This window comes from Sciurus carolinensis, chromosome 10, assembly GCF_902686445.1.
Source record: "Sciurus carolinensis chromosome 10, mSciCar1.2, whole genome shotgun sequence".
In the NCBI taxonomy this organism is placed as follows: Eukaryota; Metazoa; Chordata; class Mammalia; order Rodentia; family Sciuridae; genus Sciurus; species Sciurus carolinensis.
The window spans coordinates 120216193-120238824 of NC_062222.1; the positions used below are offsets into that span (position 1 = coordinate 120216193).

Consider the following 22632-nt stretch of genomic DNA (forward strand, 5'->3'; position numbering starts at 1 on the left):
AAGTATATTCATTCTAATCAAACGTTTATAAGAGTTTTACAAAGTAGCTTTCCCTCAAAGCTTTTAAGGTTCTCAGTTTGTCCCACCTTTCACTGAATATCTTAAGGTAGCTTTTTTCTTGGCTTTTTCTAACGCGTTTGAGTCTACTGAAAAGACATTCAGCCAGGTACAAGGAGCACACCTGTAATCCCTGGGCAAACCTGGGCAACTTAGCAAGACCTCTTCTCAAAGCAAAATAGAAAAGGGACTGGAGATGTAGCTCAGTGGTAGAGTGCTTTTTTAGTATGTGTGAGGCCCTAGATCCAATCCCCAGTAAAAGAAAAAAAGTTAAAAAAAAATAGACATTCATTCTTACACTGGGTTTTTAAAAAGTTTTTAATAAAATTTTTTTGCTGTTCTTGCTGGGCAGTGGCAGAGAGGAGATAAGGAATAAGAAGTATGAGGAGAAAAGTTTAAGATAGCGTGGAAACAATAAGGACTAATTGTGTAAGGAGAGAATAGAATAATGAAAAGTAAATTGATGATTGCACTAGATGTTGAGAGGCAAACAAAAATACAGTATAGTTTCTCAACCATATAGTTTATAATACAGAAGAAATCTTAGGTCATTTTTGCTAACTTTTTTCCTTTTTCTTTCTTTTTTTTTTAAAGCAGGTTTTAAGTGTTTAGAGTTCAGAGGGAAGGGAAATTGATGTCATTTTTGTGGACATGATGAGATACAGGCAAATTCTTCCAAGTCCCATAATTGTTTTTAGAGTGGGGAAATGGAAAGCTTTCCACATAAAGGAACATATGAAGGCTAGAACAAATATGGCATATTGTGGAATAATCAGAGTAGCAAAGTTAGCTAGATTAAGACTATTAACCAATAGAGGACCTTAAAATAATAGCTGATTTAGAGGTGATCCTATTAGGTAATTAAATTTGACAATCAGGTTTTTGGCAGGTTTCTGTAAGTTCATTTTAGAAACAAGGAAATTAAGAGAGCTCCGGGGTACGTGGAGCCCAAATTCAACACAAGTTGAAGCTGCCTGTTCTAGGGCCGGCAGGAGTTGGAGGAACCAGCTGGTAGGTCAGACTGAGGAAAGAGGGGAAGTAGTTTTATTTTTCAAAGAAACACAGAGAAATCATATGCAATAGGGCAATGAGCTCACTGTACTTGGTATTCACCACTTAATGAAAAGGAGTTGAGAAGAGCTGTCAGCTGAATTTAGTTCAGTTTTCAGGACATTGAAATGGTGATATCTTATAGGCAGTTAGTGATAAAGAGAAGTTCCTAAAACAGAAATTAGAGAGCTAATAACATATTACTTTAAAAGGCATTTTGAAAGAAGGAATAAAGAAAGTTAAAAACATTGAAAAAGCAAATCGATGTGATAAACTCATAGTTAGGAAGAGTCAGCAGATATAACAACAACAGCAATACAGAAGAAAATCAAGGAGGTGAAATGTCTTCTATATTGAAAAAGTTCCTGAAATGCTGCTTCTGGGAACCATCTAAAGGATCTGTGGTAAGTTGCATTGATTTAAGAGAGCGTGAAAACTTAAAATCACCTGAGAAAAAAGTAATTTACAATTAAAAATTGGCAAAATCAATATAAGCTATAAAACAAACATTCTTGGCATGATTCTGTAAGCCTTAAATAAAATCTCCTTAATATTACTAAAATATTACCTCTTATGTATGATTTCGGTGGTGAAGCACTGTTGTATGCAAAGTGACCCAATACAGACGTATCCCGGGAAAAACAAAGTAATACCTGGATGTAACATTGGGAAAAAATAAGCAATTAGGCACTGTTAGAAAGCCAGATAATTCATTAATATTATTGGGAGGTATTTAAGGTGGAATCCTTCAAGTTCAGTAACACGCCTTGCAATGGGAAGAGTGCCCTCTGTTGGTTTACCTACGCTAAAAGTTAACAATGGATACCAAGTAAGATTGCCAAAGTTCTTCCAAAGATTTCTCACGGTTTGCCACTTAAACTTTGAAGAATATTGTAAAACATTAAGTTGCTAGCTACCAGTTGATTCTTTTCTTGTGTTTCATCTAGAAATGAGAAACACCTAGGAGAAATTTAACGGACGAGAAATGTATAGGGTAGACCCTAGGTAAACACAGTGTTATAGAACAATTTGGGGAATGCAGGAAACTGGAACTAGAGTCCTTGCTGAGATGCTGCAGATAGTTGGGCATATCAGGGGATGGAGGGAAAGAAACTCATGGTATTTAGAAGGGATGGCAGCAGCTATAGAACAGTGGTTGCCCAATACAGAATAGAAGCTGGTAGTCCTAATTAACAGGTAGATGTGGCAACTCTATCTGGAGATGAAAATAAGTAGGACAAAATCAGAATCAAGGATGCACATCAGAAGAAACTAGATGACTGACAGTAGCCTGGAATTTTGAACCAAGAGTCCAATTCCCAGGAAGATAACTAGTGATGGGAAATCTGGGTACTGGTATTAGCAGACCTGGGATTCTAAAAGATGATATCAACATTCCTAGAGTTCTATATTTCTACATAGTTGAATTATTTTATCACGCTGTTGCTGGGGAATATGACTAACAGTTTTGAAGCTACTAATTTTATGTCAAGCTTTAAAGTCCATAATTGTTATCTTCAGAAAATATTATTTGACCTACAGTATGTCCAAATCAATTTAATAAAATTACTTTATAACAGGGAAAATAGGGGCACAGAGTCAGGGCTGGACTTGCAGCAAGAGAATGGAGAAGGGATACTTTGTGTCTAAAACACAAGAGAAGGGGCACAGTTTTGCTAAAAGGATAGACAAGGAAATTGGATATTAGTCAGGTTCAGTGGTAGAATGTGTAACAACTACTGCCACTGATTTGTTTTTATTGTTTTTAAAGACTTCAGAAGTGATACAAGTTTATGATAAAAATGAGAAATGTAGATAATCAAAGAGTGAGAAAATATTCATAATTCCACTACTGTTAATCTATAGATGTAATACCTGGAATACCATACTGATTACTGTTTTTATTACCCACACATACCAGTTTTCAAGCAAAAGGATTATGCATATAGTTCTATAACCTATTTTCTCTTGATGTTATAGAATATTTTCTATGTAAAATTTTTATGTTGCAGAATATTCCTCTGTATGTATGAACAATAATTCATTTGCCCTGTATTATTGTTTTCCACTTTTGCCCAACTACAAGCAATGCTGCAGAAAACTTCCTTATAGCTCTTTATTTACACCTTTAGTTATTTAAATTTCTAAAACTGTCTGTTCAAATGCTTTATGCATTATGTACTTGGTTTGTGGTGTACTGGTGCTGGAGATTGAACCCAGAGCCTCACTCATGCTAGGCAAGTGCTCTACCACTCAGTTATATCCCCAGGCCTGCTTCAGGCATTTAAGATTTAAAACTTTTAAAATTCATTGCCAAGGCTGGAATTTTTCTAATTTCTTGTTTATTAACACATCCAGTAGTAAGATAAGACACATTTTTTTCTTGCATTAAAACAGATTATCATCATCTCATGCGTAAAAAAAAATGGCATATAATCAAATATTGCTTTAATTTAATTTATAGATGGAAAGGTATTCATTATTTTAGCAAATAATATTCTGCATTTTGTTATTTTCTGATTAATTTTTTAATTCATTTAAATGTTTTTAAAAATTATTAACTTAAATTTTGTATATATCAAAGATCTTTGGTTTAAGTCTAATTATATATGTGAATATACATGGTGTGTGTGTGTGTGTGTGTGTGTGTGTGTGTGTGTGTGTGTATGTATGGGGGACAGTGCTGAGGATTGAACTCAGGGCTTTGCTCATGCTAAGCATAAGCTCTACCACTGAACTACATATGCCCCAGCCTTGAGTATAATTTTATTTTGAAAATAGTTTTGCACAAATAAAGTTAATTATTTTGACAGAGATGTTTTTAATTTTTATATGCTCAAATATACCATCCTTAGATTGATACTTAGACATCGAACTATTTCCACATTTATATTCTATGCATATTCACTTAAATTATGAAAGTTATTGCTGCTATTTATCAAATATTTCTGATTCTTCCCTTTTGGGAATATATTTCAGCTTGTCTTTTCTGGCCACCTGTTGGGTATGGTCATGTGACTTGCTCTTTACTCCAGTAAATGGATATGTGTCACTTGAGAGTTTACAAATGGAAGTTTTAAGAACCAGAGCAGAGTTAACCAGGTTCCCTTTTCACAGTAAACATCAGTGTGCCAGGTAGCAGTTACTCCATAAGCCCGGGTCCTGGAGGAAGGATGACATGTAAGGGATTACACAGTTGAGGTCCTGTTCTAACCAGGATGGATGTGATGGTGGGCAAGAAATAAACCTTTGTTGTTTTAAGCCCCTGAGGTTTTGGGTCTTTATGTGACTTTAGCATTATCCAGCTCATTTTGATTCAAACAGAAAAATTCATACAGCATTTAGATATGCTCCTTTTGTGGTAAAGTCATTAACCATTTGGAATTTATTTGGAAGCTAGATTGCTAGAGTATGAATTGCAACTCTACCATTTATTAACTGGATGACACTGGGCAAGTTACTGGACACTTATTTCTTGGTCTGTTTCCTCATATGTAATATGTATATGATAGTAATGCTTACATCAAAGTGTATTATGGGGATTAATAAACATAAAAAGTTTAGGACAATGTCTTAGCACATGCTCCTATTAATATGCTGGCTGTATTTACTACCACCACTATTACTACTAATTTTTTTCTATATTCTGCTGTTCCCTCTGCTCCCAATCTATTTAATTTTTTAAAAAACATATATGGCTAAACATGTTTCTTCCACTTGAAATCTGCTTTTTTCCATTTCAGGAAAATTCTCAAGCATTATCTTTTTGAATGATGCCACTCCCACATTTTCTCTATATACTCCTACATGGCTCCTCTGAGTTGCAAGATTGACCTACACTTACTCAACCTGCCTTTCAATTACTTTTTTTCCTTCAGCGCTCCATTCTGAGTGACTTCCTCAGATTTTTAAAAAATCAGTTTACTAATTCTCATCTTTTGCTCCTACTATGGACCAGGCATTGTTCTGAGTATGTGGTTCTCGGAATACATTAAAGGAAATAGACAAGCAAACAAAACATTTCCTTTGTGGAGCTTAATTACAGTGGAGGAAGTTAATAAATAGCAAACATAATAAACAATTATATAGTATATCAGGTGGTAAGGGCTATGGGGACAAGATATGAGAACCGAAGAAGAGTGGTTGTCATTTCAGAAAGGGTGATTAGCACAGGCTCTATGAGATGCCACCATCTGATCAAAGACTAGAAGGAGGTGAGAAACAGCATAACGGTATCTGGGGAAGAAGAGCCACAGCTGCAAAGGTGCTAAGATGGGAGTACATCTGACGTTTTGGAGAGCAGCATAGATGCCAGCATGGCTAGAGATGAACTGGAAGAGATATGTCAGAGAAAAAATGAGTACACATCACGTAAGACCCTGCAGGGCACTGTCAGGATGTCGACTTTTACTGTGAGTGAAATGGGAAGTCACTGGAGTGTTCTGAGATGAGTGAAATGACAACATATTTTATGAGGATCACTCTAGCCACTGTGAAGAGAATTAGTCATGGGGATCCGGGACACAAGTAGGGAGACCTGTTAGGAGACTCTTGCTAATGACTTGGACTAAGATGGCAACAATATGTGGTGGGTTTATGACACTACACCCAGAGATCCCTCTTTAGGAGTGACATATTTATTACAGTTGCTGGTAGTGCTGTAGTAGTGCAAACCCTTAGCAACTCTCAGTAGAAAGCTCCTTTCATTGATTATCTCTGCTGAAGACAGTTATTTTGCCCAAATACTAAAATCACATACTTTCCCGGAATGGCCCAAAGCAATGAAGATGATGCATGGGAGAGAGCTGAACCTCTTGCTCACAACTCAGGATGGGTCTGATGGTTATTCCATCTTCAGAACTCACTGCAGCACTGCCTGAGGCTTCCATTTACACTGTATTGCTAGACTTTTCTTTCTGCTCAGAAATGCTCCATTCAGTGCCCTTTGCATCCCAAGAAATGTTCCTTTATAAAGCATCAGTGTGCTAATCTCCATTTGAGTTGGTTTCTCTGGGAATTCATCTTGCACACAGCAAAAGTGAGGAAAATTGGTCATATTCTCAATATTGCACATTATGAAGAACCAGCAGGATTTATTCCTAGATTGGATGTGGAATGTGATAGAAAGAAAGATGTCAAGGCTGAGGTCAAGTGGAGGTTGAAAGTGGAAAGATGCTTAATCTGAACAAGTGGAAAGATGGGGGTTATTCAACAGAGACAGGGAAAGTGGCAGGTGTAATAGTTCTGAGAGTCAGATCAGAAGTTTGTTTTTCAACATGCTAAATCTGAAATGTCCATAGACATCTAAATGAAAAATTTGAGCCAGACACAGTGGTGCACACCTGTAATCCCAGCAACTTGGGAGGCTGAGGCAGGAAGATCTCAAGTTGGAAGCCAGCTGTGGCAACTTAGTGAGACCCTAATCTCAAAATTTAGAAAGGGTTAGGGATGCAGCTCAGTGGTAAAGTGCCCTGGGTTCAATTCACAGTACCCAAAATAAATAAACAAATAAAAGTGGAAATGTTGAATAGGAAGCTATAGATCCTTGTCTGGCAATATATAGAAGTTTTAACCAAAGGTCTAAAGTTTGGGAGTTATCAACATATAGATGTTACCCAAAGCTACGAGATCCATTGCATTCTAGAAGCTGGACAAAGAAAATAAATGGATACCTCTTCAGAGCCTCCAGAAGCAACATAGTCTGAGAGCACCGGTATAGTCACCTAGCTATAGCCCAGTGGAATCCATTTCAGGTTTCTGAACTTTAGAACTATGGCAAATATGTTTGTTTTAAGCTATGAAATATATGGTTGTTTGTTATAACAGCAGTAATACGTTAATACCCAATAAATTAATGCAAAATAAACAAATACAAGTAAAGTAATGTAAAAATATATACTTACAAATTTCATTCTACCATTGTCTTACAGGGAAAATAATTCCTAATAAAATGTTCATATTAATTTTCCCTTAGTTTAGTAGAGTGAAGAGAGCATAGTAATTTTAGAAGAAGCTCTGTGCTTAAATACATCCTGTTAGAGTCCCTGATGCCCTAGAGAAGACAAGGTAGTTGGGACTCCTGTAAGAAGAATACTGGTGACTCTAAGGTACAACGCCAGAAGTGCTAAGTTAGACGGTATGTGCTAGTGTGCAACCCTGGGACACAAGCAGAGAGCTGCCAGCTCCTCTTCTAACTTGAGTTGTTAACTTTTGAGATTCTAATGTCTGTATGTATTAAGAAATGATAATACAATTATAAATTTGCTAGAATATGTGATTATATGATGATTTCAAATTTTAGTTATTTCATTATCAGTTATTATTAACTAAAAAATTTAACTGATTACTTACAAATTAAGAAAAATTAAATTTTATGGGAGTGAGGTTACACATGGTAGTGATTTGCTTTATTTAGGGGAGTTATAAGAAACTAAATGTATAAATGTGGAATTATGGTTGCTATAGCAGAATTATCTCTAAAATGTCTACATACCTCTACAAAAGATTTATTTTGGGCCTAAAGTTTTCTTTTATCTGTAGAAAATAAGTTTATGGTAACTGATGTAAATAATTCTGAGAAATAGGTTATTTACATCACATAAAGTAGAAGAGAAATGGTAGATATCAACTGGACAATCACTTTAACATTTAAGAATTATATACTTATTTTCATTTGTGGTACTGTTACATTTTTCTACAAACCAATTTGGAGAATTTCAAATGATAAAATTTCAAACATGGCTTTTTAAAACATTCTGCCCTGATCTAATTTTCATACTTAAAAGGGCAATGTAGCTTACTGGGCTTGAAAATTGACAGATCTGGCTTGGGTTTCTGGTAGCTGTATGAGCTTGGGTTCTGAGCCTCTGCTTCTTCATCTGTAAAAAGGGAATAAAGTTACCATGCAGGGCTGTTGTAAGAGTGGGTTATAAAGTGAATACTAGGAAGAAGTAGAAAGTGCCATGAATCTATCTTTCCACCTGGATAACAATTGTACTGGCAGAATATGTCTGATGTAACTATTTGAGAACTCCAGAGTCTATTGAAGTCTTGCAACTTTTGAGGGAAGACTTGACTAATAAACTGTGGTTTACTTTGGTCAATTTCAGCTCTTAATACAGTAAAATCTATCCACCCCTTGACCCAAGCCCCTTGGCCGGTAGCCATGCATGTGTTCCAGAAGCAGTGTAAAGAATACAAAGTAGGGGAAAAGCACCCTATTTGCCAAATAATGGATATCTATACTCTGTTGATTGTTGCTTCTGATCACAGAGGCATAGAGAGGCAGAAGGCAGAAATGAAGGGGGAGTGGCAATTATTATTGTACATCCCCCAACTGTCCCAGATCCCTTCCCCTCTGGGTGAAGTGACTTTCAGTGAATTCAAAGGGACAACTTCTCCACCTTTAATTTTTCCAATAGAAAGGAAAATGGGGGAAAACCCCCATGCCTTTGAGCAGCAAGGAAAGATGAGTTTTAGCATCAGATGTAGAGATGGCCCTATTGTACATAACAGCCAGGGCAGTTTATCCATAACAAGAGCAAGGGAAAGCTGTGTGTAAAGCTGCAGGTTCATGCAGGTGGGACACGTGTGGTGGTAGGAACGTGTGGAGATTCTCTTCTCATAGCCCATGTATTCATTTAGAAGCAGAAATCAAAGTCAGTCCACTGAGAGAAAGAGAGGAGATGGAGATTCAAAGAGGTTGAAGGTATTCAAAGTCATCTGGGAGAGTGGGTGAGTGAATGGACTCAGGGAATGAAGTAGATTTGGCAGGCAGAAATATGAACTCCTAAAGTTAGTGATCATGAATTTAAAGTAAAACTAGTTAGCATGATTCTATGTCCAGTCAGAATGAAAAGCACAGTGTAGCCACAGAAACAGAAAACTGTATTCATCAAGGGTTAAGGTTTCATCAGATAATTTCTTCTAGAAAGAGGGAGAAGGGCAAAGATTTGAACACATATTCGAGAAGTGATTGTAACGACAGGTCATGCTGTTGACATGTGTCTCACATTTGTTCTTTCCTGTCTAGTCACAGAGATCTTGCTCTATATCAGGTGCTCATGAACTCTAACCTGAAGGGATGGAGCTAGCTACTCTCTCCTCACCAAACACAGCATGATCACGGTTCATATTTATTTTTGCTTTTCCTATTCTTCTTCTAATTCTTTAACTTTAAAAACTAAACATTTCCTAAAACATTTCTATTCTGCAGACACCACTGAATTCTGCATGACTCTTAGGATTTTAACTGTACTTGGATAGAAATGAATATAAATCTCTATTTATGTACTTAACAATTTATAACTATGTGTCTTTTCTCTCATTTTTCACTAAGATATGGGCTTAATATCTTCTTTTGCTAATACCTACCACAGAAACTATATCAGAGTAGACACTCAATAATTTGACTAAATGGATACATGAATAAAAGATATCTAACTGCACTGGAAACTTTCTTAAAGTCCACTCAGTGGCATAAAAAATCTGTAAACATGCATACGCCTCAGTTCTGCTACTAAGTATATGCTAGATGAGCCAAGCATATGAGGGAGGCTTGGGTATACAACACAGTAAGTCTCCATGTTTTTTCTTTTATGATAGGAATTATTTTCTATCAATATTTTATACTCTTTGGACAATATGTTAACTTACATAGGTGTAATAATGCCATTTGGTACTAGAACCTGAAACTGGTACTATCAAACTACCCAATTTACTTATGTTGAATAAGAGTTGTCTTTTGAAACTGACATAATTTAAACTGTCAAAATCTCTAAGTATTTGTAAGAATTTCATGCAAAATAAAAAATTGACTAAACTTTGCAATACTAAAACATTGACTTATCACTCAAAGTTCGATTTCTATGGTATTCAGTGTGTTTTGCCTATAAAATTGAGATAACATTAACATGAGACACTCAGGTGCAGTGTTTATGTATCCTAGTAATATTGGCCCATATTTTCTTTGAAAAGGGATTACCAGAGGTTTTCTCATCTGTATATGGACACAGCAATGCCACATGCCATCTAATTTTGTAGTCTAGTCACAAAATCCAATAAATGGGTAGTAGCTGGAAGGGATATGGGACCCAGAATACAGTCAGAAACACTAAATTGCTCTATTATTATCAATTTCCCCACAGAGCAGTTGTGTTGCTAGAAAGATCTGCCAAAGGAAAGCCTGTAATGAAAGATGAGAAGGCGGTCTTCTGACATACACATAGGCATATATATCTATAAATGTAGAATTTTTTCCAGGAGAAAAAACAGAACTCAATTTTAAAGCATAAAATTACATATACGAGTTAAAATGAACTTGTGATAATTCAGAACAATGGTAAAATAAATAATTAAAAAGTGTTACAATGGAAAATGTTTACTTAGTAAACAGTCCATGTAAGGAAAATTAATTTTGCATAATCCCCCAAAAGTGAAATTTAAGTATATTGTTGTAACTATCCTTCTATTTATATAACTGGGATAAAGATCTGCACTAAAGCTTATTTATACAGATGAATGGACAAAGAAAATATAATACATATGTATAATAGAATTTTATTCAATTCTTAAAAAGAAGGAAATTCTGCCATGTAAGACAACATGGATGAACCTGGAAAAAGATATGTCAAGTGAAATAAGCATCTCACAGTGGAACAAATATAACATGATTCAATTTATATGAGGTATCTAAAATTATTGAAAAAATGGTGGTTTGGGGTTGGAAGGGAGGAAGGATGGGGAGTTGTTATTGAATAGGTTCAACATTTCAGCTATGCAAGATGATTTTAGGGATATGCAGTAGAACATTGTGTCTTAACAATACTGTATTGAACACTTAAAAAAGGTTTATTTCATATCATTTCCAAAGTCTAAAATCAGCAGAGTCCATGAAACATATGACCAAAGAAATTATTTAATGTTTAAAAATAATACAATTTGGACTAAATAACTGATAAATTTGGACTAAAATACTGATAAAAATGAAAAAGGTTAAAGCATACTTCTATATTACTCACTATATTACTTTAATACTAATGCTTTACACAAACAATTTAAAACAATTTCCAAGCTTTTTGTATGTTCATGTTCTGCCTCCCTACCTAGCATATGCACGTATCAGAAGTAGTATCATTTACATATAATGTGAGAATCACAAAATATTTACTAATGATAATTGTGCTTTTTCTCAGAAAATGAACCCACTGTTGATAAATAATTCTGTTGTCTGGCTTAGTCCTCTGTAAGTTTTCTTAGAACTTTTCTTATATTTATGTCACTAATATGTGGAAGAAACAAAAATAAACATCCCTTCAAGGATATTCCTGGCACTATTTGGGCAAATTGTTACTACATCATTTGAAACAGATGCCTTAAATCCCAGTAACTTGGGAAGCTAAGGCAGAGGACTGCAAATTTGAGACCAGTCTTAGCAACTTAGTGAGACTCTGTCTCAAAAATAAAAAATAAAGCGGGGCATGGGGATGTGGCTCAGTGGTAAAGCACCCCTGGGTTATTTTAGTACAAAAAATAAAATAAAATAGATTCCTTTACTGACTCATTCACCAAATGAGGCTGAGTTGCTACCTGGCGAGCCCCTTTCAGCACCACCAAAGAGGCTTTGTAGTTGTCACTTCAAACTGGCAATCTTCTCTCCAGGTACCAAAAGGGACAAACTTAACAAATTTACACTCTTTCTATTCACTCTCTGAAGCAGATTAGCCACAGACTATACACATCCTGTCATTATGTATAATTTATGTGCTCATATAATTTATGTGTTCATATACTTGGGGTTAAAACAGTTTTGTGTTCAGGATCAAAGAGCATAGAGAGGATCAAAAATTAACAAATTAGTTCAATTTTGAAAGTGTAGATATTTAGTTTTTTTTATATCTTTAACTGTGACATTAACTAATTTATTTTCACTAGAAATCAGTTCATAAAAAAGGACCCATCACTTCTAGAGTAAAACTGAGAAATCTAGACCTCATCAACATGACAGTAAATCTGTCAGCCAATAATTACTAATATTAAGCTTTCATATGAAAGAAGTAAATTTTCTTTTTAGTTTTAAAAAATAATTTTCTCAATAAAAAAACTATTATATTAAGAAGAATTTTTATTTATTATTTACAGTGTGCTAGACACTAAAATTACAATAAGAACCAAAACACTTATGGAATTTATATGAAAGAAACAACCATAAAATAATCAAATAAGGTATAATAAATACTACAAATAAAATATATTACATAGTACTTTGAAAACACATATTGCGACCCTGTTCTTTGTGTTGGAGGCTAGGGGTTGGTCAGGGAGAGTGCACCTTGAGTACATACAGTGAATGGTATTTACCTGAGAGTTGAAGGGAAAACAGGTGTTTATTAGGTGAAGAGGGAAGGGAGACAGTCTTCCATATAAGAGGACCTGGAGGTCTTATGGCCCTGAAGTAGAAAGGAGTTTAGTAAACAGAGGAGTGAAAGATCAGGGTGTTGGAACAGCCCATACCAGGGCAGTGAGTGAACAAGGCTGGAGAGGTGGGATAGATGCAGGGTGGCATAGCCCTGTGAAAGATCTGTGGTCTTTGGTTTTTAATCACACAGTGACATGAATTATCTGGTGGTTTAAAAAGTCCACTAGGACTTCACTGTGCAGAACAGATTAAAGGTGGGGTGGCCAGCATTAGGCAAGAGAGACAAATAGGATGGTCAATTTATTTTTTAATTGTAGTAAACAAATGTAACAGAAGACTCATATTAATACCAATAAAATAATTCTGTCTTTGGAGGAAAACCAATAGAATTTTTATGTATAAATTATAAAAATATCAACAAGTACTGTCCAGCAACTATTAACTCTTCAGACAACAGAATTTTAAAACCTGGATTTAAAAGAATAAACACTATCTGTAATCAATACTTTTATTAAAAAAAAAAAACTGCTTTGTCTTGTGTCAGATCACATAAATAGCATTTTTAGGGTAACTGTGATACAGTTTAGTCCATACTTCATTTTAATAAGAATATGAAGGCCCATGGAAGTCTGGTGAACTGCCCAGGAATGCAAAGACATCTGAGGACAAAACTACTGGAACATGAGTTAAATAAATGGAAAAAAATTAAATATTTATCTCAGCACCTGAGTTTCTCTCATTGCATTTAGCTTTGACAGTGTATGATATGTCTGGGTGGATATCTATTCACTGAGTTTCTTTAGATGTGTAAATTAATGTTTTTCATCAAATTTGAGATGTTTTCAGTTATTTTTTTTTATTTCTTCAAATTCTGCTCCTTCCTTCTTTTCCTCTTTCTTGTATTCCTTTCATAAATATGTTGATAAGTATAACATCATATACTTAATTTTTCTGAGGCTCTGTTCATTTACCATCTTCCATGTTCACTGATTTTTTTTCTGATTTTTCAAATGTACTGTTGAACTTCCCTGGCAAGTATTTCATTTCAGTTATATTTCTCAGTTCCAGATTTTCCATTTGTTACTCTTTCATAATCAAATTATTTCTTTTTCAGCAGCACTGGGGATGGAAACCAGGGGCATATTACCACTGAGACACCCCAGCCCTGTTGTTATTATTATTTTTTTAATTTGGAACATGGTCTAAGTTGCCATGCTGGCCTCAAACTTGGAACACTCCTGCCTCAGCCTCCAAGTTGCCTGCATTATAGGCGTACGCCACTACACCCAGCTCTCTTTTACAATTTCTCTTTATTGCTTGTCTCTGTTTGATGAGACAATGCCATTGTAAACAGTTCTCTGAAGGAGCTGCATCTGTAGTAAAGATTCTGAAGAATGCTTTACCTAGGCTGACTAGAACTTATGATTTTAGAGAGGTGGAATCTTGTGGGTTCAGAGCCAAAATTATCTTAGGCTATATTAGACCCATTAATGGCCATTTACCTTAACTTTTGTATCTGGCCTAACACTCTTATGATTATTAAGTAAACTACTTGGAATGTATCACTCAGCTTAGCGGACCTCTAGCTTCCACCAATCCTAAAGCTAAGAATGCCAATAAGACAACATTTGAAACTTATGAAAGAGATTGCCCCACATTACTATAATCCACCTGCCTGATACACCCACCAATGTAACTGGTACATATATTCATGTATGACTTTCTTTTGTTCTGTAACTATAAGAGTTCATGTAACCTTTCCATGGTGGAACACATTATTTAGGGTTACTTAAGTCTGTACTTCTGGGCCATGGTCACTCATATTTGGCTCAGAATAAACTATTTTTAACTATGTGTGTGGAGGGGTATTGGGGATTTAATCCAGGGGTGTTCTATCACTGAGTTACACCCCCAATCCTTTTTTATTTATTTTATTTATTTATTTTTTTTGCAGTGCTGGGGATTGAACCCAGGGTCTTGTGCTTGTGAGGCAAGCACTCTACCAACTGAGCTATATCCCCAGCCCCAGTCCTTTTTTATTTTTGAGACAAGGTCTCATTAAGATACCTAGGCTGGCCTTGAACTTAATATCCTCCTGCCTCAGCTTCCTCAGTTGCAGGGATCACAGGTGTGTGCCACCATGCCTGGTCAGAATAAACTATTTTATTTCCTTTAAAGCAGGGACATTATTTTATGTTGATGCCATCACACCTTTTTTTTACTTCTTTAATCATGGTTTCCTTTAGTTCTTTGAATATACTTACAATGGCTGCTTTGAAGTTTCTGTCTGTTAAGTCCAACATTGAAGCCCTCTTATAGGCAGCCAGGGTTTGTGGTTATTGTTATGTACTTGCTTGTTTGGTAACTTGGTTGAAATATGTTATTTAAGTCTAGTTCTCATACAGTATGAAGGCTCTGATGTACCTCTGAGGGTACAACTTTGGACATATACATACTCACTCTTCAGTGACATGATTTTAGCAGGGATTTTTGACTCTCTTGCCCTAATCTCAGTTAAGCATTAAGTCTCTGTTGGTATCACAATCAAATGTTCTGTTTCACTAATTGCAAGTTGGTTATTCTACTGTTTGCAACAAAGTCCTTAGTTAGAAACTGTAATTACAGTCTGATACAATTAAGTTTGGACCCTTTGCAGGGGTCATTTTGAAACTTGTCTTGGAGGTTTGTTCCTATCCCATCAAGACTTGTTCCAGCTGTCTCTATCTCTAATTCTCTTTGGTATACTAGCTGCTTATGGTTTAACTGATACTCTCTTGGAGTTAAGAGCCTCCTCTTAATTGCCTAACATTAAAATCTCTAGCATTTTAGACTTATTAGGTTAGAACTTTATCACATTCCATATAAAGTCATTTATTTGTTGTTAAAGCTCCTTTTCCCCTCCAAACAAAATCTCTGAGTCATTACTCTGTAGCTGGGATGGGGACACTAACCCATATCTCTTGGCATGACACTTCTACTTTCTGAGACAGGAAGGCAATGGTAGGGAAACAGCCTCTGGTCTTCTCAGCTCATCTCTCCCATTGTGGAACCTCTACCCTATGGACAAGCTGGAATGGGCATTCGAGGCCCTTGCAGTCTTGGCCTGCTAAGAGCAGGTAGAGCTCTTGGGGAGATCTCTGCCCTGTGGAAAAGGAGCCCCTACCTTTTAGGTAGCACCTCTTCTGGAATTCAGCCATATGTTAACAGAGATGAGGGGGAAGAGTGGCTGTCTGCCACTCATATGGAGATACTGTAGCTCTTGACTAGAAGCTGGAGGGAGTGGAAGCTGCATCTTCTTAGACACACTCAGTAGACTGAAGCTCTGTCATACTTATCTGGGGGTGAGGGGAGGTCAGAAGTAGGCCATGACTCATGAGCCACAATTGGTTTTCACTGAAATTTAGTAGCTTTTCTTGAATAAATGCTTCTTCTTTAACTGATTTATATAATCTTGGGATAGTTTCCAGAGACTTTAATTTTTTTCTTTTTAAATAGTTTTCTCTGTTTTTTCTACTAGGGATGATTCTGTGGAGCTACTCATGCCACCATTTCAGAACTGATAATTTCTGTTCAATATTTCCAAAAGACAGAGCTGTCAATAAATTAGTATTATTATGTAAATGATGCATTAATTTTAGACTTTCAAAATTTACTGGGTACTAGGAACTACACAAAGTACTACATATTAGCTACATAAACAAACTTTTGGATGATTTTTATATTTTCCAACTTTTAACTAATAGACAATTTTATATTAAAGAACTAGACTTTTAAATCTTTACTATTTTTTTACAATTGAAATTATAAGAATCTCAAAATAGTTTCTAGGGTTATTTTAAAATTTAATTTATAAGGTCTTATACTTCAGTTCTTAGAATGTATGATTAAGTCTTTTTGAGAGATTCTTTCTTAACTTTATCTTCCCTTTTAAACATATATGCACCACCAATGAACATCATTACCAAAGAAAAACCTGCTCATCCAAACAGCTGGGACTGATTTACACTTAATCAAGAAGAAATTATATGGAATCTATACATTTCCTTTATGATGCTTATATTGACTCAAAATCTATATGTATGTGTAATCTTTATTTAAAAAGAATATCATCTAGGTAATTCTATGTAAATTACTTATTTTCTACTTATGATAAATGATTTTATTCTGGTAGATATGAAAAAGACCTAGGGAAGGATTCAAGTATCCACAATATCAGCATATGAGTAATCATGACATTACACACTGATTTTAAAACATTTATTTACTCAATACTTTTAATAAAAAGTATTAAGCAAATACTTTCTCTAAACTTATTGGGATTGATTAAATATGAATCTAATTAAAAAAATCTGTGCCAACAACAAAGGTAGAAAACTTACCTCCTCACTGTAGTGTGTGTGACTAAAAGGAACGGTCCAAAAACTCATTAAGGAACTTCTATTCTCCCACCCAATTCCACTGTAAGGGCAAATATTAACCTTATCTCAACTTTAGAACATAAAATCTGATAAACATAGTTTGGATTTTAGAAGAATTTAATTAACGATAGAAATAACTCCTAAAGCATCATGATTTAGAAAGTCTAAAACAAAAACATTATATATTTAATTTTTAAACTTACCTGATATAAATAATCTTCAAATACAAAATAATAATCATCATTGCTTGCTGTCAACTTCACATCCTATAATAAAAAGTAAAGAGTGTTATTGTTTAGATATTAGATGCCCCTCAAACGTTCATGTGGGAGACAATGCAAGAAGGTTTAGAGGTGAAATGATTGCACCATGAGAGCCTTAACTCAATTAATTCCCTTCAGGTAACAGGATGTGACCGGAGGAGGTGGGTCACTGGAGGCTTGCTTTTGGGGTTTATATTTTGTTGTGGTGAGGAGAGCTTCCTGATCATCATGTCCTGAGCTACTTGCCTCTACCACACTTTTACACCATGATGTTCTGCTCACCTTGGGCCCCAAAGAGTGGAGTCAGTCATCTATGGACTCAGATCTCTCAAACTATGAACCCCAAAATAAACTTTTCTCCCTCTAATTGTTCTTGTTAGGTCTTTTGGTCACAGAAACAAAAAATCTTATAAAACAAGAATACTGTCTAAAAAGAACCCAAATGAATCTGTCTATATTCCTAAAGCACATGTAGATTATTTTAAAACAATAACAAAATGAATCTATTACACTATGTATGATTATAAACTTCTCAGTTAGATTTTATCACTGCTACATATTTACTTGATATGTGATGCATTATTTGACCACTAATTCCTTACACTTTTTAAGGTTCCATTAGTAACTTTATTGCATATTTCAATTTTATATCCCTTTGATATTTAGGTGTCATAGAACTTGAAAAGTAGATACAATCATAACACCCAGCAGCAACCATAACTTACTGGTCCCAAATTTCTGCTTTAACCTCATGATTCAAATATACATACTTGCCATTCCCTCTAAATACCAAATATTTTCTGGCCTTTGTGAATATTCATTTGCCAATCACCACTTGTTTCTGGGAGACTAGTAATACTCATTTTTCTGCCTCATAAATTTATTTTCTAAGGGCTAGTCATTGACTTCTCCTTGATGAAGTATTAGGTAACTTCCTTTAATATAACTCTATTCTCACTTCCTGACCTGAGACCACTTTATAAATTTCTGCTCTCCTTGTTTTTTTTTTTATACTTAGCATCACTACAGTGCCTGCAACATAGTAGTACCCAATACATGTTTGAAAAATGAATGATAAATAAATAAAGATAGTAAAATTATTAACAGAAATTACAATATGCAGGTATCCCTCCTTAATAACAAACAAATGAACAAAAGCCCAGAAAAGTAAATCAGAGCATCTCCATTTTCCCCAGGATGTCTCTGAACATTCTGTACAGTGAGTTGGAACCTGGTGCTTTGTATAAAAAACATGGATATTCCAATAAATCTGACAAAGATTTGAAATCCAGTTCAACTACTTCTAGCTGTATGACTTTGGTCAGTAACTCCAAGCCTAGAATAGGTCTCCATAGCTGTACATGGGACATCATTAATTAGCTACTTCAGAATGTGGATAAATGCCGAGGACAATATGAGATAGAGTAGGTCTCCAGAAATCCATTTTAAAAATTAACCCAAATCTCCTATACTTATAGTATCTTCATTGGTTCATCAGTACATGTATTTAAATATAGATCCTGAACTTCACTTGTATCAAAAAACCCCAGACCTAAAGAAAACAAACTTTTAGACCTAAATAATACATAATCAATTCAACAAGTATTTATTGATTGATTGGCAGGGAAGGATACAAACATCAAAACACAAACAAACAAACAAAAAGACAATGTTTATCCCCCAAGTCTATATTGTCACTGACAAGAAAATATATATGGCAAAAATATGGGAAGAATTACAAAGAAATATTGCCAGAGGTTCATGAGAAATAGATGAAACTGGGAAGGGTGAAATGAGTCATGGGTGACTCTGGAGGCAGTGAATGTCGACCAAGTCTGGAAAAACCGAAAGTCAAAGAACAAAGGGAAAGAATGGGGTGAGTCTTCTGTCAGAAGACAACATGCACAATGGGAGAGACTGCGCATCTGTACCAGAGGTAATACTGAGCAGAAACTGGTTCTTGGGGACCAAAAAACTTTACATGTTATAATGGCAATGTGGATCTCCAAAGCTGATCCTTAGCAACAAAATCTGACTCTCTGGCACTTGATTTTTCTTATTAGAGAGAAATTAATTTTTCTCCTCAGGGTTATGATAATAAAGGAAGGTTACAAAACCCTGCTACAAATTGTTGGGTCACAGTAACTGGTGGAAAACTGTAGGTATGGATACAAGGCAAGTTTGTGGGGAAACAGAAAAGCAGTTAAGACAGAACCATTTAATAATTTAGTGTAGTGAGAGTTTGATGATATTTTCTATGTAGTACTGCCTTGTCCCATTCATTCCTTGTACCAGGAATTCTACTTTGTTTTCAGTTAAATTTAAAACTTTGTCTTTGCTACAGGGAGTGTAATGAAGCTTTAAGTAATTTTTTTAAATGAAGCTACTGCATGCACAGGCATGAGGCTTCATAACTTCTTTTAAAAAATAAAATGGACATTTGCACTGGGGCTCCCTCTTCAGAGAGGCACCTCCAGCCTGGCACATTTTTCAGTTGCTGGACTTCTTGTAACCACTTTAACAGCAGCCCCAGTGGCTTAGAGCACCACTTCCATGTGCATTATTTTATTATTTTTGCTTTTTTTACTTTTAGCATTTATTTTATATTATTACTTTTGTATTTTAAAATAGCGTCTGCCTAAGTCTTAGCTTTTAATAGTATTCTGATTTCAAAGCTGCAAAAGTTTTGCATGGTCTACACCAACTTTATTTTCCCTCTAAACTCTGTTATTTTTAAGACATAATATTGTGGAATGGGAGTCCTCCCCATCTCCAGGGAAAACATTGACAGCCTAAATGCTGGTACTAACTATTTTTCCGGTAGCTGCCAGGATTAAATGGTAATCTATGTAAAAGGTTTGGTTGGTTCCACAACCTAGTTATTGTGAATTGAGCTGCTATACACATTGATGTGGCTGCGTTACTACAGTATGCTAATTTTAAGTCCATGGGGTATAAATCGAGGAGTGGGAAAGCTGGGTCAAAAGGTGGGTCCATTCCAAGTTTTCTGAGGAATCTCCACACTGCTTTCCAGAGTAGCTGCACCAATTTGCAACTCCACCAGCAATGTATGAGTGTGCCTTTTTCCCCACATCCTTGCCACATCTATTATTACTTGTGTTCTTGATAATAGTCATTCTAATTAGAGTAAGATGAAATCTTAGAGTTGTTTTACCCTGATAAGTGGATGATGATACATAATGGGGGTGGGGAATGGGGGGTAAGAGAAGACTGGAGGAACTTTATATTATGTAGAACAAAATGAGGTGGGGAGAGGGTGGGGTATGAAAGACGGTGGAATGGGACAGACATCATTAACTTATGTACATGTATGATTACACGAATGGTATGAATCTACGTTGTGCATAACCATAAAAATGAACCATTTGTGTACAATGAATCAAAATGCAGTCTGTAAAAATTAAAAAAAGAAAGGGTTTGGTACACTACATGGCATATAGTAAGCAGTCATCAAATGACAGTTGTTACTGCCCTTAGCCATGTTCTCTCAGTTGCTTTTTCAGGTCTTCATTGTGTTATCTTTTCTCCCTATTTATGAGAATTGTAGTAATATGTACTTCTCCTTTATCTTTCAAATTATGAAGTTAAAATCCAAGTTTTCAAAATAACAAAATTACTGATCCAGAAGTAGCCAAATCCTATATTATGCTGTAAGCATCTACAACTTACTCAGTAAGTTGATTAACAGATGCTTGAAGACAAACATTCAAAGTATTCCTTCATACAACTTGTAATGTATTCGGCCATATATTTAGAAACTGAGAGAAATTAAGAAGGACTTCAAAGAGATATAGAAGTAGGCCCTAAAGATCATGAGATAAAAATGATGAAATTATTATACTGTTTTTCTTTTCAGTTGCTTGTGTATTTTGTTTGTGTAGAAAACTTAAATTTTTAAATAATAAGAAAATGTATTTCTCTTAAAGAAAAAAATGGAAGACCCAGGAAAGGATCATGAGGACAGGTTCACAGAGGAAGGGAAAGAAAACACTGAATGCAGACTACAAGTTTGAAGGTCAACCCTAATTTATAGGTAGAATGATCACTTAAAATTATTTTTGTCTATTTATTTGAAACAGGGTCTCACTAAATTGCCCAGGCTGTCCTCAAACTTTGAAATCCTCCTGTCTCAGGTTCCTGAGTAGGTGTGATTACAGGTAGGCACCACTGTTCCTGGCACTAAAAATTATTTTTCAAGTTTAACACATATCATTGTACCTAGCACTGGCCCTGCATGTTAAAAATCCTTAATTTTTAATGATAATATAATGGAAAAACTATACATATTTTTACTTACTTTATATATTAGACTGTCCACCAAAAGGTCATGTTGTATCACATTCATCTTAAGCTGCTCATAATACAAGATGTCCTAAATTTAAAAGCAAAACAAGTCAAAATAGTAAAAGCCAATCACATTTATAAAGTCAACCTCTATAACTTTAATAAGTAACAATCTTAATAGTATCATAAATATTAAGAGAAAAAGAACTCTGTTCTATTCATTACTACAACCCCTGAGCCTGACCAATAGAAGGTGTTCAATAAATATACCAGTTCCCTCACTCATGATAACATCTGGTACTTGGTGGGTATTCACTCATTATTTGCTAAATTGATTATCATTTAATCTTAATAGCAAATAGAGTATTTATTAAGTAGTTTCTAGATGCCAGGCACCATTTTACCTGTTAAACAGGAATTAACTCATATACTCCCAATAAAACAGGATTGAATTTTATTTAATTTCAAAAAAAATGAAACAGATCAGTGATTACTAGTCCCACTAACATTTCAGAACTAAGGCCCAGAAAGAAAATAAACTTGCTGCCCAAGGCCACAAAACTATAAGATTTGACTAATCCATACTGGCTAATATGCAAGTTATTACAAAGTAGTAAGTTTAAGCATAATAGGTCACTCTTGGTATTAAAAACAATCATATGGTATATAAAATACATCAGCATTTTATATTAGAATATGGTCTCATAATACTTGAAAATCTGACTATGCATAATGATGAGATAGATTAATGTTTGTTTAATAGAGAATAAGAAATAGAAGGAAGTGGAAAATTAAAAGGAAAGAACTAGGAAGGAAAGGAAAGGGAATGAGGGAGAAAGAAAAAGAGGGAGAAGGACCTAAGCCTGTAATCAAATTAAGCATCAAGTTAATAGTTGGTCAGAAAAAAAATAGTTGGTCAGAATATTAAGGACAAATGTCAGGATCAAATGGGTAGTAGTTGGGCTGGGGAGACAGCTCAGTTGGTAGAGTGCTTGCCTTCTAAGCACAAGGCCCTGGGTTCGATCCCCAGCATGGCAAAAAAAAAAAAAAAAAAAAAAAAAAAAAAATGGGTAGTAGTTGTGCTAAGGAGAGGTGGAAACATTGTTCACTGCTTTAGCTGATC

The 22632-nt window shown here is 35.2% G+C and overlaps 1 protein-coding gene across 4 annotated transcripts in view; it reads right to left on the minus strand.

The window, feature by feature from the left end:
- Tbc1d19 (TBC1 domain family member 19) overlaps positions 1-22632 on the minus strand; it is a 129111-nt gene that overhangs the window by 36694 nt on the left and 69785 nt on the right. For all 4 annotated transcript variants that reach the window (XM_047566816.1, XM_047566815.1, XM_047566818.1 and 1 more), the window contains 3 exons: positions 21523-21597; positions 17145-17207; positions 1676-1760 (listed from right to left, as the gene is read on the minus strand). In XM_047566816.1, the coding sequence (XP_047422772.1) occupies positions 1676-1760; positions 17145-17207; positions 21523-21597 (223 nt within the window). The remainder of the gene's footprint in view (positions 1-1675; positions 1761-17144; positions 17208-21522; positions 21598-22632) is intronic.